The 13470-nt window shown below is 54.9% G+C and overlaps 2 protein-coding genes across 5 annotated transcripts in view; one reads left to right on the top strand and one right to left on the bottom strand.

The window, feature by feature from the left end:
* The window catches only part of CNNM3 (cyclin and CBS domain divalent metal cation transport mediator 3), a 33479-nt gene extending 30479 nt beyond the window's left edge, over positions 1 to 3000 (top strand). Inside the window, exons 8-9 of one of the 2 annotated variants that reach the window (XM_070380016.1) lie at positions 98 to 196; positions 710 to 3000. In XM_070380016.1, the coding sequence (XP_070236117.1) occupies positions 98 to 147 (50 nt within the window). In that variant the 3' untranslated portion in view covers positions 148 to 196; positions 710 to 3000. The remainder of the gene's footprint in view (positions 1 to 97; positions 197 to 709) is intronic. The other variant, XM_070380015.1, reaches the window with a different exon arrangement.
* Positions 3001 to 5940: 2940 nt separating this feature from the next.
* On the bottom strand, positions 5941 to 11869 carry ANKRD23 (ankyrin repeat domain 23). Of its 3 annotated transcripts, XM_070380017.1 has the most exons (10): positions 11749 to 11787; positions 10603 to 10710; positions 10228 to 10374; positions 9922 to 10050; positions 8559 to 8684; positions 8305 to 8403; positions 8121 to 8219; positions 7925 to 8023; positions 7675 to 7773; positions 5941 to 7596 (listed from the first exon to the last, which is right to left on the bottom strand). In XM_070380017.1, exons 1-10 carry the CDS (start codon positions 11770 to 11772, stop codon positions 7501 to 7503), a joined length of 1026 nt encoding a protein of 341 aa, XP_070236118.1. In that variant the 5' UTR covers positions 11773 to 11787; the 3' UTR covers positions 5941 to 7500. The 3 variants fall into 3 exon arrangements, with proteins under 3 accessions (XP_070236118.1, XP_005891682.1, XP_070236119.1); XM_005891620.3 differs by lacking the exon at positions 10603 to 10710 and having other exon boundaries at positions 11749 to 11869; XM_070380018.1 differs by lacking the exon at positions 8121 to 8219.
* Positions 11870 to 13470: the final 1601 nt, after the last annotated feature.

Genomic DNA, 13470 nt, shown 5'->3' with positions numbered 1-13470 from the left:
GCCGCGCTGCTGATCGGGGGCCCTGCGGGTTCAGCTCCGGAGCTCGCATCCTCTCTCTCTCCCCTCCTCCCCACCTCTTCCTCTGCTCTCTCTCTAGCCTTCCCGGTAGACCTTTCCCTCTTTGGCACATTTGGAAACTGCAGTTGATAATTGACTGTGGACTAGTGAGCATTTTTTGTTTAAGACAACACCCCAGGTAAATATCTCTCCTTTTACTTTACCTCCTCTTTGCTTCCCTTCCCCAGCCTGTTAGCTACTGGCGGGGCCCTGCAGACCTCTCCCCCCAGAAGGGAGGCTCTTCTCTGTGAGGGATGAGTGGCACTTCCTGTCCCTTGTTGCTGCTTCTCGGGTCATTTTCCTAGAAGGCAGGAGGCCTGGCAGTGACCGTTCCTGCTGGCGCCAGGTGTGCTATCAAGGGCAGGTGTCTCCCCCCTGGCCGTGTGGCCTTGGCCTCCTGTGGGCAGCAGCCCTGCCTCCCCTGCCTCTCGGTGATGGCCTCTGTCCTCACAGTGGTTTTCTCTCATGAGGCTGACCAGGCTGACCATTTTCCTAACTAAATCCTCCCGGCTCTGCCTCAGTGCCTCCCGAAGAGGCCTGAGGCTCCCCTGCCTCACCCGCCCACTCCCTTCCTAAAGAGGATTTACACCTGATTTCATAGGACCCACTCCCTTGATTGATGCTCTAACGCTGACTCTCCTCTCCTCTCTAGGATCCAACCACAGCAGACCCGGCCTCCCAGCAGAGGAGAGCCCCGGGCGGAACCCGGGAGTTTAGCTGCTTGTCAGGCAGCCCCAGGTCTGGGGAACAGACAAGCACGTGGGGAACTGGAGCAAGCCGGAAAGCAGCTTCCTGCCAGCCCATCCCGTCCCCTGCAGGCCACGTTTTAGATGGCCTTGTACATGCAGGTCCTGGCTGTTCTCCGAACCAGACATCAGTGCCAGGAACCTTCAGCAGGTTCTGCGCCCCCACCCCTAGAACATGGGGGTCAGTGGGGGCCAGCCCTCCAAGTCTGCTTCCGAATGGAATGAAAGGAACAGCGTCATCTCCAGTCCCCAGGGCCAGCCTCCCTGTGACAGTGTATTTATACCTCTTCCGGCCAAGCCATGATGTGAGCGCGGTAACTGCCTTCCTGTGGCCGTGACCTGTACTCTCTCTGCTTTATTTGCCAACCTTCTGCTGCTGGCAGCATTTCTTGAGCAAACCAAGAGCACCATTGTGGGCTGGGGGTTCACATCCATGGCCTTGGCCACAACCACCTTGTTGGCTTCCCTTATGACACTATGCTTCGGAGCACGCACCTGGCCTGTCCCACGTGCCAAACCTGGAAGCAGCTGTGTCCCTCCAGGCCCGCTGCCTCCCATGGAGGTGGCTTTTCCTGCCCTGTCCCAAGCCCAGAGCGAGCACACTGGCCCCTGGGGGGCTCAGGAGCCCCTCCTTCCTGCCGCGCCTCCACCTGCCTGGCTCAGTGACCACTAACAGTATTGTCGTTTTCCACGTGTTAAGAAGAGGGAGGTCACAGGTGAGGGGAAGGGCTGCTGTGATGCGCCTGGTCCGCTGTCGTCGGATCCGAGTGGGTCGCCGGTGGCCCCGAGGTGCTGTGTGGCTAGAAGGCACCTAGAGAGCAGCAAGGGAGGCAGGGCTGGGTGTGGCCCAGGTAGACCCCCATCACCTTTCTCTGGAAAAAAGGTGACATCACAAGTTTTTCTTAGAGCTCTGAAACATTTTAAGCTCTTGGCTTCATTCCCGTTCCAGCTCTCTGGGGCTTTAGAGAAGTGGGAACAAGAAGGCGTTTTTGTCGTCTTCCGGTTACCTACATCCACCTTCCATGGTGCTTTAGCTGCGCAGAAACTGGGGCATCATGGGGACCCCGGGGAGGGAGGCAGGAGGATTTCTGGAACCTTTCTCAGTGGCATTTGGGTCCTTATCCAGGATCAGTGGGCGTGAAGGCCAAAAACAGTGGCAAGCTCACTTAGAAACTCTTCTCAAGGAATTCTCTCCCAAGAGCAAACCCAGGTGGGAAATAGATACTTGAAAATTTTTTCTCTCTGCAGAAGAGTGTTTGTTAACCTTGGCTGCACGTTGGAATCACATGGCAAGTCAAATATACTGCTCCCTGGGCCGCTCCCCCCAGCCCACCCACCCAGGGGTTCTGATTTACTCAGTCCAGGCATCAGGATTTTATTCTGTAAAATTATTTTATATTCACAGATCATGCCTGCTTACCTGAATGTTAACATCTTCTATAACCTTGGTGCACTTATCAAAATTAAAAAATTAACATTGGTACAAAACTATTAACTAAATTACAGACTTCACTTAGGCTTTTATCTAATTTTCCATAATGTCCTTTTCTGTTGCAGGACCCAGCCCAGGACACCAAGTTGCATTTAGAGCTCTTGCCTTTTCCCCTATTTTCTCCTATAACTTTCTACTTTGAAATAATGACAGATTCATAGGAACTTGCAAAGATAGAGATCCCATGTAGCCTTCCTCCAGTTTTCCTCCATGACGACACTGTCTTGCATAGTTAGACTACAGTATGAAAGCCAGGAATCTGCCTCTGGTGCAATGTGGGTATGTAGTTCTGTAGCATCTTATCACATGTAGGTCTGTGTAACCACCACTTCAGTCTAGATGCAGAACTGTTCTCACTAGGATCTCCCCACAACGGACAACAGACGCTCTTAACGCCACACCCACCCCCTCTGGCCACTGTCCCCAATCCCTGGCAACCACTAATCTGTACATCATCTCTGTAATTTTGTCATTTCAAGAATGTTGTATAAATGGGATCCTACGGTATGTAAGTGTTGGGACTGGCTTTTCTCACTTGGCACATTGTCCTGGAGTCTCCTCCAGGCTCCTGCACGTGTCAGTCAATCATTGCTTTGTGATTGCTGTGTGGTATTCTACCACAGGCTCACTGTCCTGTCTAAGGACATCTGGGTGGTTTCCAGTTTTTGGCTATTCCAAATAAAGCTGCTATGAACATTCATCACAGGTTCTTGACGCAAACATTGGTTTTCTTTTCCCTGAGGTAAATGATTAGGCATGCAGTAGCTAGGTCTGTATGGTTATTGCATATTTAGGTTTTAAAAGAAACTGCCAAACCTTTTCAGAGCACCTGTACAACTTTACATTCCCACCAGCAATGTGTTGAGTTTTTCCATGTCCTCCCCAGGACTTGGTGGTGTCAAGTATTTTAGCCCTCCTGGTAAGTGTGTAGTGCTGTCTCGTTGTGGACTTTATTTGCATTTCCATAACGTGTATTTTTTCATGTGCTTACTTCACTTTGTGAAAAGTCTGTTTGTCTTTCGTCCATTTTCCAGTTAGATTGTTTGGTTCTTTTACTGCTGAGTTTTGAGAATTACTAGGCTTGATTGGGTTTTTGGTTTGCAAATATTTTCTCCCAGTCTGTAGCTTATTTTTTTTATCTTAACGGGATTTTTTATATAGCAGAAATAAATTTTGATGAATTCCATTTTACTCATTTTTTATGGATCATGCTTTTGGTATCATGAAATGGCAGCCCACTCCAGTGTTCTTGCCTGGAGAATCCCATTGACAGAGGAGCCTGGCGGGCTACAGTCCGTGGGGTCGCAAGAGTCAGACATGATTCAGCGCCTAAACCACCTAAGAAATCTTTACCTAGTTTTTTTTTCTTTTTTTCTTTTTTTAATTTAGACTTGATTGTGAAGATTGTTTTTATAAAGTGTTTATAGTTTTTCATTGCATTTAAGTTTGTGATTTTTTTTTTTCTTAATCATTTGTTTTTGGCTGTGCTTGGTCTTTGCTGCTCGGGCTTTTCTCCGGTTGCCAAGAACGGGGCTGCTCTTCGTGGCAGTGTGCAGGCTTGTTGCCAAGAACGGGGCTGCTCTTCGTGGCAGTGTGCAGGCTTGTTGCCGAGAACGGGGCTGCTCTTCGTGGCAGTGTGCAGGCTTGTTGCCGAGAACGGGGCTGCTCTTCATGCAGTGTGCGGGCTTGTTGCCGAGAACGGGGCTGCTCTTCATGGCAGTGTGCGGGCTTGTTGCCGAGAACGGGGCTGCTCTTCATGCAGTGTGCGGGCTTGTTGCCGAGAACGGGGCTGCTCTTCATGCAGTGTGCAGGCTTGTTGCCGAGAACGGGGCTGCTCTTCATGCAGTGTGGGGCTTGTTGCCGAGAACGGGGCTGCTCTTCATGCAGTGTGCGGGCTTGTTGGGGTGGCTGCTCTTGTTGTGGAGCTCAGGCACAGTGGTTGTGGCTCATGGGCTTAACTGTTCATGGTATGTGGGATCCTCCCAGACCAGGGATCGAGCCCATGTCTTGTACATTGGCAGGTAGGTTCTTCACCACTGAGCCGCCAGGGAAGCCCTTTGTGATCCATTTTGAATAAAGGGTGTTTTTTCTTTTTTTGCCTATAGATGTCCATTACCTTAAGTACCATTTGTTGTAAAGCATATCTTTCCTCCAGTGAATAACTTTTGGATCTTTTGGCATATTAATCTATTTCTGGGTCATCTCTTCTGCTCCACTGACTGATGTGTCTCTCTCCATTGGTACCACCCTGTCTTGATTACTGAGTGCTGCTGAGTGACTTCAGTCGTGTCCCCACTCTGCGACCTCATGGACTGTAGCCCACCAGGCTCCTCTGTCCATGGGATTCTCCAGGCAAGAACACTGGAGTGGGTTGCTATGCCTTCCACCAAGGGATCTTCCTGACACAGGGATCAAGCCCACGTTTCTTAACTGTCTCCTGCATTGGCAGGCAGGTTCTTTACCACTAGCACCACCTAGGAGCTATTTAGTAGTTCCCTGAAATCAGTAGACTGATTTCTCCCATTTTGTTCTTCTCCAGAGTTGTATGTTTTAAATTTTCAAATAACTTGTCTAATCTACAAAAAAAAAAAAACAACAAAACTTTGCTGGGATTTTATCAGGAACTGGTTAAACCTGTGTATCAATTCAGGTGGCACTGACATCTTTATTATAACTTTCAATCCGTGCGTATGTCTCCATCTATTTAAATTTGATTTCATTCATCAGCACTGTGTAGTTTTCAGCCTGCAGGCCCTTACACGTTTTGTAAGACTCACACCTAAGTGGGTTTCCTTTTTAGCAAATCGTAAGTACTACTGTGTGCTTTAGTGTTCAGAATCATCACTAGTATATAGAAAAGGGTTTTGTATCCTGAGAGCATTCTAGGTGCTGTTTTCATTTTTTTTGAAAAGAAGATTCCTTAGGATCACCTTCATAGACAGGCATGTCAACTGTATAAAAATGCTTATTCCTGGGCCCACCTTGGGGTTCTGATTTACTCAGGCTGGACATCAAGGCTTTGTGATGTTTTAACCTTTTGGCCATACGGCATGCCGGATCTTAGTTCCCTGACTAGCGACTGAACCCCTGCCCCCCTGCAGTGGAAGCACGGGACCACCAGGGGATTTTCAGAATTCCCTGAACGTCAGGATTTTTTCAAATTAATTTTTTTGACTGTGCTGAACCTGCGTTGCTGCGCTGGTTTTCCTCTAGCTGTGAGTGGCGCCATCCTAGCTGTGGCTTCTCGTGGTGCTGAGCGCAGACGGTAGGCCTGTGGGCTTCAGTAGTGGTGGCTCCCAGGCTCTAGAGCGCAGGCCCAATGGTTGTGGCTCACAGGCTTAGTTGCTCTGCATGTGGGATCCTCCTGGACCAGGGATTGAACCCTTGTTGCCTGTGTTGGCAGGTGGATTCTTAACTCCTGAGCCACCAGGGAAACCCAACATGAGGATTTTTGAAATCTTTCCTCCTCATTCTAACAGGCAGCCTAGCTGAGAAACACTGCCCTGCCTGCCTGCTCTGATTTCAGGGGCTGGTCTTGCTCTCAGGCCAGCACGGTGATCAGGCCTGGGGTTTGCTGCTGAGGAAGACGAAGCCCAGAGCCAGTGGAACTGGCCCTTCTGGCCCAGAACAGACAACCAGGCCATGGTGGATAATCAACCAGTTTTAATGAACAAAAAATAGTGATGCGTATAAAAAGGTATTTCTGTCACTTAAGTGTCCCCATTTTCTAGATGGGAAGTTGTCTTCTCCGTGGACTTGACCACCTGTTCACCTGTGGCCCCCATGTCTGGGTGAACGGGGGGCTTTGTCACAATAGGGCAGGAGCTGCCCGTGTGAGGGGAAGGCGTGCGGCCGTCCTTCGGAGCTCTTGCCAGCTTTTGCACCGAGTAGAAATTGCCTTGTCCTCAGCCTGAGAAGGCGGCCATTGAGACGAAAAATAACTGCTGCAGAGTGGCTATCAGCCCAGGTTCCTTACGTGAGGGAGGCTGACCTCCGTCCCGGAGCCCATCGCTCTGCCTGTGGTTCTCCATTTGGGGCAAAGTTGTTCTCAAAGGTTTGCTTTCTGGTTTCTGGCATTAAAGGACCCAGCCCCGCCAGCCGTAGAGGTACAAGTCTGCATGTGCGTGGCGTGACCCGGGAAGGATGGTGAGAGGAAGCTTTGGGGAGTGTGCAGGGAAGGATGGTGAGAGGAAGCTTTGGGGAGTGTGCAAAGGCTGTGCCTTCAGCCACCTCATCAGGGGAGAAGGGGAAGGAGCAGGCGAGCTCAGAGCCCTCCACGTCCTGCCCTGAAGGAGGGCGAAGTGGCATAGCCACAGGGGCCAGGCCACGGTGCCGCGCTCGGGCCAGGCCACGGTGCCGCGCTCGGGCCAGGGGGCATCCGCGCCCAGGGCAGAGCAGGGTTACGGGCCACCGCCCCAGAAGCTGAGTGGGCCACAAGCAACCCCCAGCACCTGGGCACTTCTCTGCAAGGAGCTGCCAGCTGGCGGACGAGTGCGGCAGGCGGGCCTGACCGAGAGCACAAGGCTTCCCTGGGGTAAACGTTAGCTCCAGCTCGTCAGCCCTGGGGCTGCTGAGGCAACCGGGCTGGGGCTGGCCTTCTGTACTGGGGAGCTCAGACCCGCTGAGCAGCCCCCTCCAGACAGCAGACCCAGCTCAGAGCCTCAAGGCTGAAGCATCTGGAGCCACTCCGGACGCTATCAGGGTTGCTGCTGATAGGAACTGAGGCCCCTGGAGAAACCTGTGCCCAAGGGCACCTGTGTGGCCTGGATGGCGGTGGCCATGCGACATGTCACCCCCTGACGGCAGGTGGGCCCTCGTGGAGGGCTGAGCTGGGTCATCTCCTGGCCGCAGGCCTGGTGGACACTGAGGAGCTGTATCCTGCACTGGCCCTGGAAGCCTGGGGCTCGCTCCCTTCCCGTTCCATCCTGGCGCCAGCCCCCTGCTGCCCCTCAACTGGACCCAGTTTCCTGCCCTGCATACCCGGGTCCTCTGCTTCGGCCCCCAGCTCGCGCCCTGCTGGGCACGGCTCAGCCCCAGACTGCAGGTAGGAAGGCTTTCCTACCTGTCCCCTCTCGGAGTGGCCCTGTCTGACAGGGCTGCCTGGAGACGAGGGGTCAGGCCGGGGTGGGGGTGTACCAAGGAAGGACCACGGGGAGGGCGGGGGGTGATGGGGCTGGAATGAGGCTGTGAGTGGCCCGCAGGTCGTCAGCACCGGGTCCGGGTATGCCTGACATGGGCCTGCAGTGCTTCCTGAATGCCCCTCTGCCAGTCCCGGGCCAGCTGCACTGGGGTCACTGAAGCCTGGAAGGAGGGCGCTGGCTCAGTGCCCAGTCTCGTCCCTGAGCCGCCCACGCCGCCCAGCCGCCCGCCCGCACTCACCGCATTGCGCACGCCCAGCCCAGCTCCGTAGAGCAGCAGCAGCTTCATGGCTCTGTAGCGCCCGTGCCGCACTGCCTCGTGCAGAGCCGTGTCACCTTCCTGTCGAGAGGGATGGGGTGTCATCCTCCTCAGCCCCGCTCCCCGGGAGGGGCAGGCAGGTCAGCAGGCGCCACGCGTGGCTGAGCTAGGGCTCCCTCAGTCCCCGGCCGCGGGGGTGAGCATCCCCAGCCTCTGGTGACCAGACGCTGACCTTGTCCTGCGCGTCGATGCGGGCCCCACAGGCGATGAGGTGCTCCAGGCAGTCGCAGTGTCCCGTGCGCACGGCCACGTGCAGGGGTGTGCTCCAGATCTGAGGGAGCAGCGAGGGGCGGCAATGTCATCACAGGCTGGCACGGCTGTGTCCCGACCCCAAAGAGCATCGGGCTTCCCCCGGCCCGTGCCCTCACCTTGTCTCGGGCGTTGACCTGGGCGCCCCAGTTAAGCAGCTGTTTGAGGATGTCCAGGTGCCCTCTGCGGCAGGCCCAGAACACTGGGGTCCTGTCCAGCTGCAAACAAGCACCCAACTCACCCTGATGTTGGGGGAAGCCAGTGGGAGGCTCACCATGGGGGTGGCCCTTCCCTGAGTCTCACCAAGTCCCGAGTGTCCACGGCCGCACCTGCCTCCAGCAGCTTGTTCACAAGCTCACAGTGACCCTTCAGACAGGCCCAGTGCAAGGCCGTGCGGTGCAGCTGGGGAGAGTGTGGGAGGTCAGGTGCAGGAAGCTTGGCCACCCTTGGCGGTCCCACTCCCTCCCCACTCAGGAGGCACCATGGGACTTGAGCCCCATGGAGCAAAAGCCCTGTGGTTTCCGAGGCATTCACCATGCCTGCACCACCCTCGATACCTTGTCATGGGCATTGGGGTCCCCTCCGTCTGCCAGGTACTTGTCAATCAGGGCCTCCTGGTTCTCAGCAGCTGCCTTCAGGAACACCTCCAGGCCCACGGGTTCCAGCTGGGCCTGTGGCTGCGGCTGAGTAAATTTAAAGTGTTAGTCGCTCAGTTATGTCTGACTTCATTGTGACCCCATGGACTACAGCCGTCAGGCTCCTCTGTCCTTGGGTTTTCTGCAGGCAAGAATACTGGAGTGGGTTGTCATTTCCTACTCCAAGGGATCTTCCTGACCAAGGGATTGAACCCTGGTCTCCTGCATTGCAGGCAGATTCTTTACCATCTGAGCCACCAGGAAAGCCAGTTAAGTTCAAGGACAAGGCCCACTCACTCGAGAGGCTGTTGGGATGCACGGCCTCACCAGCCTAACCAGAGAGCCGGCTGAGGACCAGCGCACTATCAGCTTATACAAACAACAGATTAAAAAAACCTGCCCCCAGGGACTTCTCGGGTGGTCCGATGGTTGAGAATCTCCCTTGCAATGCAGGGGACAAGGGTTCCATCCCTGATGAGGGAACTAAGATCCCATATGCCACGGAGCAGCTAAACCCACACATCAAAACTACAGAGCTTGTGCACTTTGAAGTCCGAAAGCCACAACTAGAGAGTCCATGCGCTGCAACCAAAGATCCAGAATGAGGCAATTAAGACCCCACACAGCCAATTACGTAAATAAATATAAACTTTAAAAACACAATCCTGCCCTCAGAAGACTGACTGAACAGGTATGGGGTGGGGTTATGGATTGAGCTGTGTCTCCTCCAAGCTCATAGGTTAAGGTCCTAACCCCAGCACTCTGAGCATGACCTTACTTGGAAATGGGGTCACTGTAGCTGTAATTGTTTAAGATGAGGTCATCCTGGAGTAGGTGGGCCCTGTTCCAATATGACAAGTCCTTACTGAAAGGGGACATTTGGATACAGGCATGCACACATGGAATGCATTGTGGACTGTGTGAGCTCAGAGCAGAGACTGGAGCAACGCATCCACAAGCCAAGGAAATGACAGCAGATTACCACCAACCCCTACGCCGGGGAGAAGCATGGGCAGATCCACCCCCCAGAGCCTCGGGATGAACCAGCCCTGATCAGAGATGAACCCTTGATCTCGGACTGCCAGCCTCTGAGCAGACCGTACATACACAGCTGCTGTCTAAGCCCCCAGCTTGTGGTACTTTGTTCTGCCAGCAGCCGAGGCAGACTGACACCGGTGGCAAAGGGGTCTCCAGGTGGGGGCTGGGCAGCTCCTCCCCAGGTCTTTCATGGGGACAGGAGGCTCCAGCTCATGAACTCCAGCCCGGGTGTGGCACCCTCGCTCACCTTGACCTCAGGCTGGGGTGCCTTGGGGGGGACCCTGCGTTTCAGTCGCTTTTCTTTCCGTCTTTGAACCAACTTTTCCAAATCAGCCAGGTTCTCCAAGTTAGTTCTGGAACTGTTAAATCTTTCAAGCTGTGGCAGAAACAGGACCATGCCAGCCGTCAGCCGCTGGAGCCCTGGGGCATCTCTTGGTTGGTCTCACCCTCGTCTTTAGGCAGCAGGAGTGCCCACCCAGGCCATCAGCCCCTGAGCCCCGCCGCTCAGCCTGCCCGCACCCAGCCCCCCGGGCCACCACCTCTGGCCACTCACTCTCCTCTTCTTCTCCTCGTCCAGTTTCTGCCTCTCCCGGGCCTCGGCCTCCTGGGGCCCCAGCCTCCAGCTGCGAAGGCCCCCTCCAGGATCAGGAACTCCATGTCCACATTCCAATTTCGTCCTTTCAACTCTCTCTCCACTTACCTGTAGGAACATATGAGGACAAAGACTCAGGAAAATTAGGAGGAGCCCTAAGGCAATGGCTACCCACTCCAGTCTTCTTGCCTGAAGAATTCCATGCACAGGGGAGCCTGGTGGGCTGCAGCCCATGGGGTCGCAAAGTCAGACACGACTAAGTGACAAAACTTAGCAAACACAATTGTGCTGGACGGGGTCCTGCCAGGAGCTGACACGCAAGATCAATGAGCCTACCTGGACCTGTGCAGAGTGCCGTGGCGGTCCACCTGCTCCTTGTTGGCTCTCACCACCTACAGCATCGTCTGAGACCCAGGAGGGCAGCTGGCTGCTGCCCACTCTGTCCTGTCAGCAGAACCCAGCAGCAGGCGCCTGACGCGCATCTATTTATACTGCTGGGCCGCATCCAGGTGAGCTCAGGGCCTCCCTCGTGGGTGGCTGTCCTTAACATTCCTACCAGATCACGCCACACTGCCACCTGACCCCAGGTGGGGGCAGGGGGTAGGGGGACCGCGGAGATGCTCCTGGGTAAAATGCGAAATCCCCGCATTCACTGGCTCTTTGGGAAGCTAGCTCTTTCCTCCCGGTGCCGAAGATGAAATGAGTTACTGGGGCTGCGCTTAGGGTGGAGCCCATTGTACAGCGAACCATTTTCTCCCTCCCCTGGCCCCTGCCCCCAGGATTCAGAAGCCGGCGGCACCCAGGAAGAAGCAAATTGAGGAGAGAGAAGAGGCTGGGACGATAGGATGGCAGAGGTTATGGCTTCCAGCCACATGGAACTATTCCATTGCCTTCTAAAGTGAACTCAGGCAATCAGACAGTTCCTGGGCCCTGCAACCCGCCTCCCAGCACAGGCTGAACTGGCTGGCAGTGGGGCTGGGGGCACAAAGTGACCCCTGCGGCCTCCATGCCCGGCCTCCTGCAACAGACAGCCTGAAGCGTCACCGGCGTCCCTGCTTCTCTCTCTGCCCAGGGAACGCAAGCACCTTCTCCCCTTCCCCAGGCAAGGCGGTCAGACCCTCCAGACCATTTCCCCAGCAACGACCAGCAACACAACCCAGCTCAGCCAGCACCTGGGCCATACTCGTGTCTCCCGGGGTAACGTGCCACTTCCCAATCCTCTTCTGCCATCATAGTCAAGGGCAGAACCCACTGAACTCAAGGAATTTCTTGTCGACCATTGCCTGGCCCCTTCCTGTCTCCTCCCTCTCTCGCTCCCTAGCCCCTCCAGTGAGACCTGGGCAGACCGACCAGAACGGAACCACATGTTTCTACTCCTCAAACCTCCAGAGGCTGCACGAAGCAGCTGCCCAACACCCTCGTTCTGCTGAGACAGTCCCGGGGTGCCCAAACCACTGCCCGGCCCCTGCCCCAAGTCCTCACCAACTGCTGGATGCTGAAGTTCATGGTCCCCCCACTCTTCAGGCCCTCAGTGAGAGGAGCCGAGCAGCTCAACCCTTTTATAGTAGAGCCAGCCGGGGGGCAGGGGGAGGGCAAGGCAGAGGCCTGGGCCCAGGCCAGATAACTCTGTGGCTCTGTAACTCTCACCAAAATACTGCCTCGGGCACTTAGCCTGTGCAGGCAGGAGAAAGAGCTGTTCTCAGCTGAGTCAGCTGCATCCTCAGACACCCCCATCTTGCACCTACTCAGAGGTGCTTCAACCAATCAACACACATCCTGGACGCGGGGCCACCAGCCCAGGTTCAAGGGGAAATATCTCCCATTCTCCCAAGTGTGGGCTTCTCAGGCAGCGCTAGTGCTAAAGAATCTGCCTGCCAATGCAGAAGATGCTGGTTTGAACCCTGGGTCAGGAAGATCCCTTGGAGGAGGGCATGGCAACCTACTCCAGTTTTCTTGGCCTGGAGAATCCCAAGGACAGAGGAGCCTGGCAGGCTACGGCCCATGGGGTTGCAGAGTCGGACACAACTGAAGCGACTTAGCACACATACATGCTCCCAAGTGTAGACACCATGGAGAAAAAGAAGTGTGAGCCTCCGTGTTGCTGTGGAGGGAGACCCTGGGAGACAGCGCAACTACCCTGGCAATAGGAGGCCAGAATCCTGAAGTGGACCTCCAAGGGAGAGACCGAAGAGGCTGATTTCTGCCTCAGGAAGCTCCCTGGCTCCTACAGGAAGAAACCAAGTGACTTCCCACCTCTCGGCCAGTTTCCAGCCTGAAACCCGGCTGCTCCCACTGGTTTCCTTCCCCAGGCAACCCCCTGCCCCCTCACCACTCCAATGGTCAAGGTCAACGTCCTAAGCTAGGCCACCTCAGGAGCCAAGCCCAGTCTGTCATTGGCACCTCATGCCTCTGGAAGAGACTTCCATGGCTCACATGCAGGTCCCCAGCCAGATGCCCTGCCGGGTCAGGGGCACATCCTTCCCCAGCAAGGTGAGGTTCAGATGCGCTCCAGGTCTAAGAACAAACGTTAACCATTAACCCAGTTGCAAAGCGATTCATCTGCAGCTACTGGTCAACCTTCCTGATTCTCCCCAAGACACCAAGCATGCCTTCCACCCAGCTGTGCCTTGAATTTCTGCCTTGACCTTTGAAAGGAAACCTGATAGCTGGTAAGATTCGGCCTGGAAGCCATATGAGCAGAGATGAGCAGGACGGGTGGCGGGGGAGGGAGAGCCGTGGGTCCAGGGCCGCCGAGGGCCGAACTGCAGTTGGCTCTGAGCTCCCAGACCTGGGGAGCCCAGGGCTTTTTAGAGCAACTCTTCTGTGCTTACGGCCCAGGGTGTTTTTCTCAAAGGTGACTTTTGGCCTGTGGTCCTGAGGAAGGGAAGAGTTACCTGGAGGAGAGTGAGGTGAAACCGACAAAAATAAGCAGGATTTGAACTCGGACTCCACTGCCTGCCACCGACACCACGACTCCTCTCCTCCAACATCCCAGGGCGAGGATATCGACGCTGTATCTGAAATGCTCAGCGGAAGACCGTTGGTACTCACATGGAGCTAACTAGTATTAATTTATCGTTGGTATTACTTTATTGAAGAAAAAAATTACCTCTTATAAATAAGTCCACACATAGCAAATCACGCTCAGGACCCCCACCTGGGGAAACAGTGGGTGCAATTTCACACACCTCCTCCTGAGTGTGT

The sequence above is a fragment of the Bos mutus genome, chromosome 11 (genome assembly GCF_027580195.1).
Source record: "Bos mutus isolate GX-2022 chromosome 11, NWIPB_WYAK_1.1, whole genome shotgun sequence".
Lineage (NCBI taxonomy): Eukaryota > Metazoa > Chordata > Mammalia > Artiodactyla > Bovidae > Bos > Bos mutus.
This window is presented reverse-complemented; position numbering and strand designations above follow the sequence as displayed.

Excerpts from the sequence above, each read along its gene's own strand:
- ANKRD23 (XM_070380017.1), bottom strand. The coding sequence starts at position 11,772 with ATGAACTTCAGCATCCAGCAGTTG. Across the intron at positions 10,051-10,227 it reads ACGAGGAGAAGAAGAGGAGA|CTTGAAAGATTTAACAGTTC; the intron begins GTGAGTGGCCAG and ends TTTCTGCCACAG. Across the intron at positions 8,404-8,558 it reads ACCCCAATGCCCATGACAAG|CTGCACCGCACGGCCTTGCA; the intron begins GTATCGAGGGTG and ends CACTCTCCCCAG.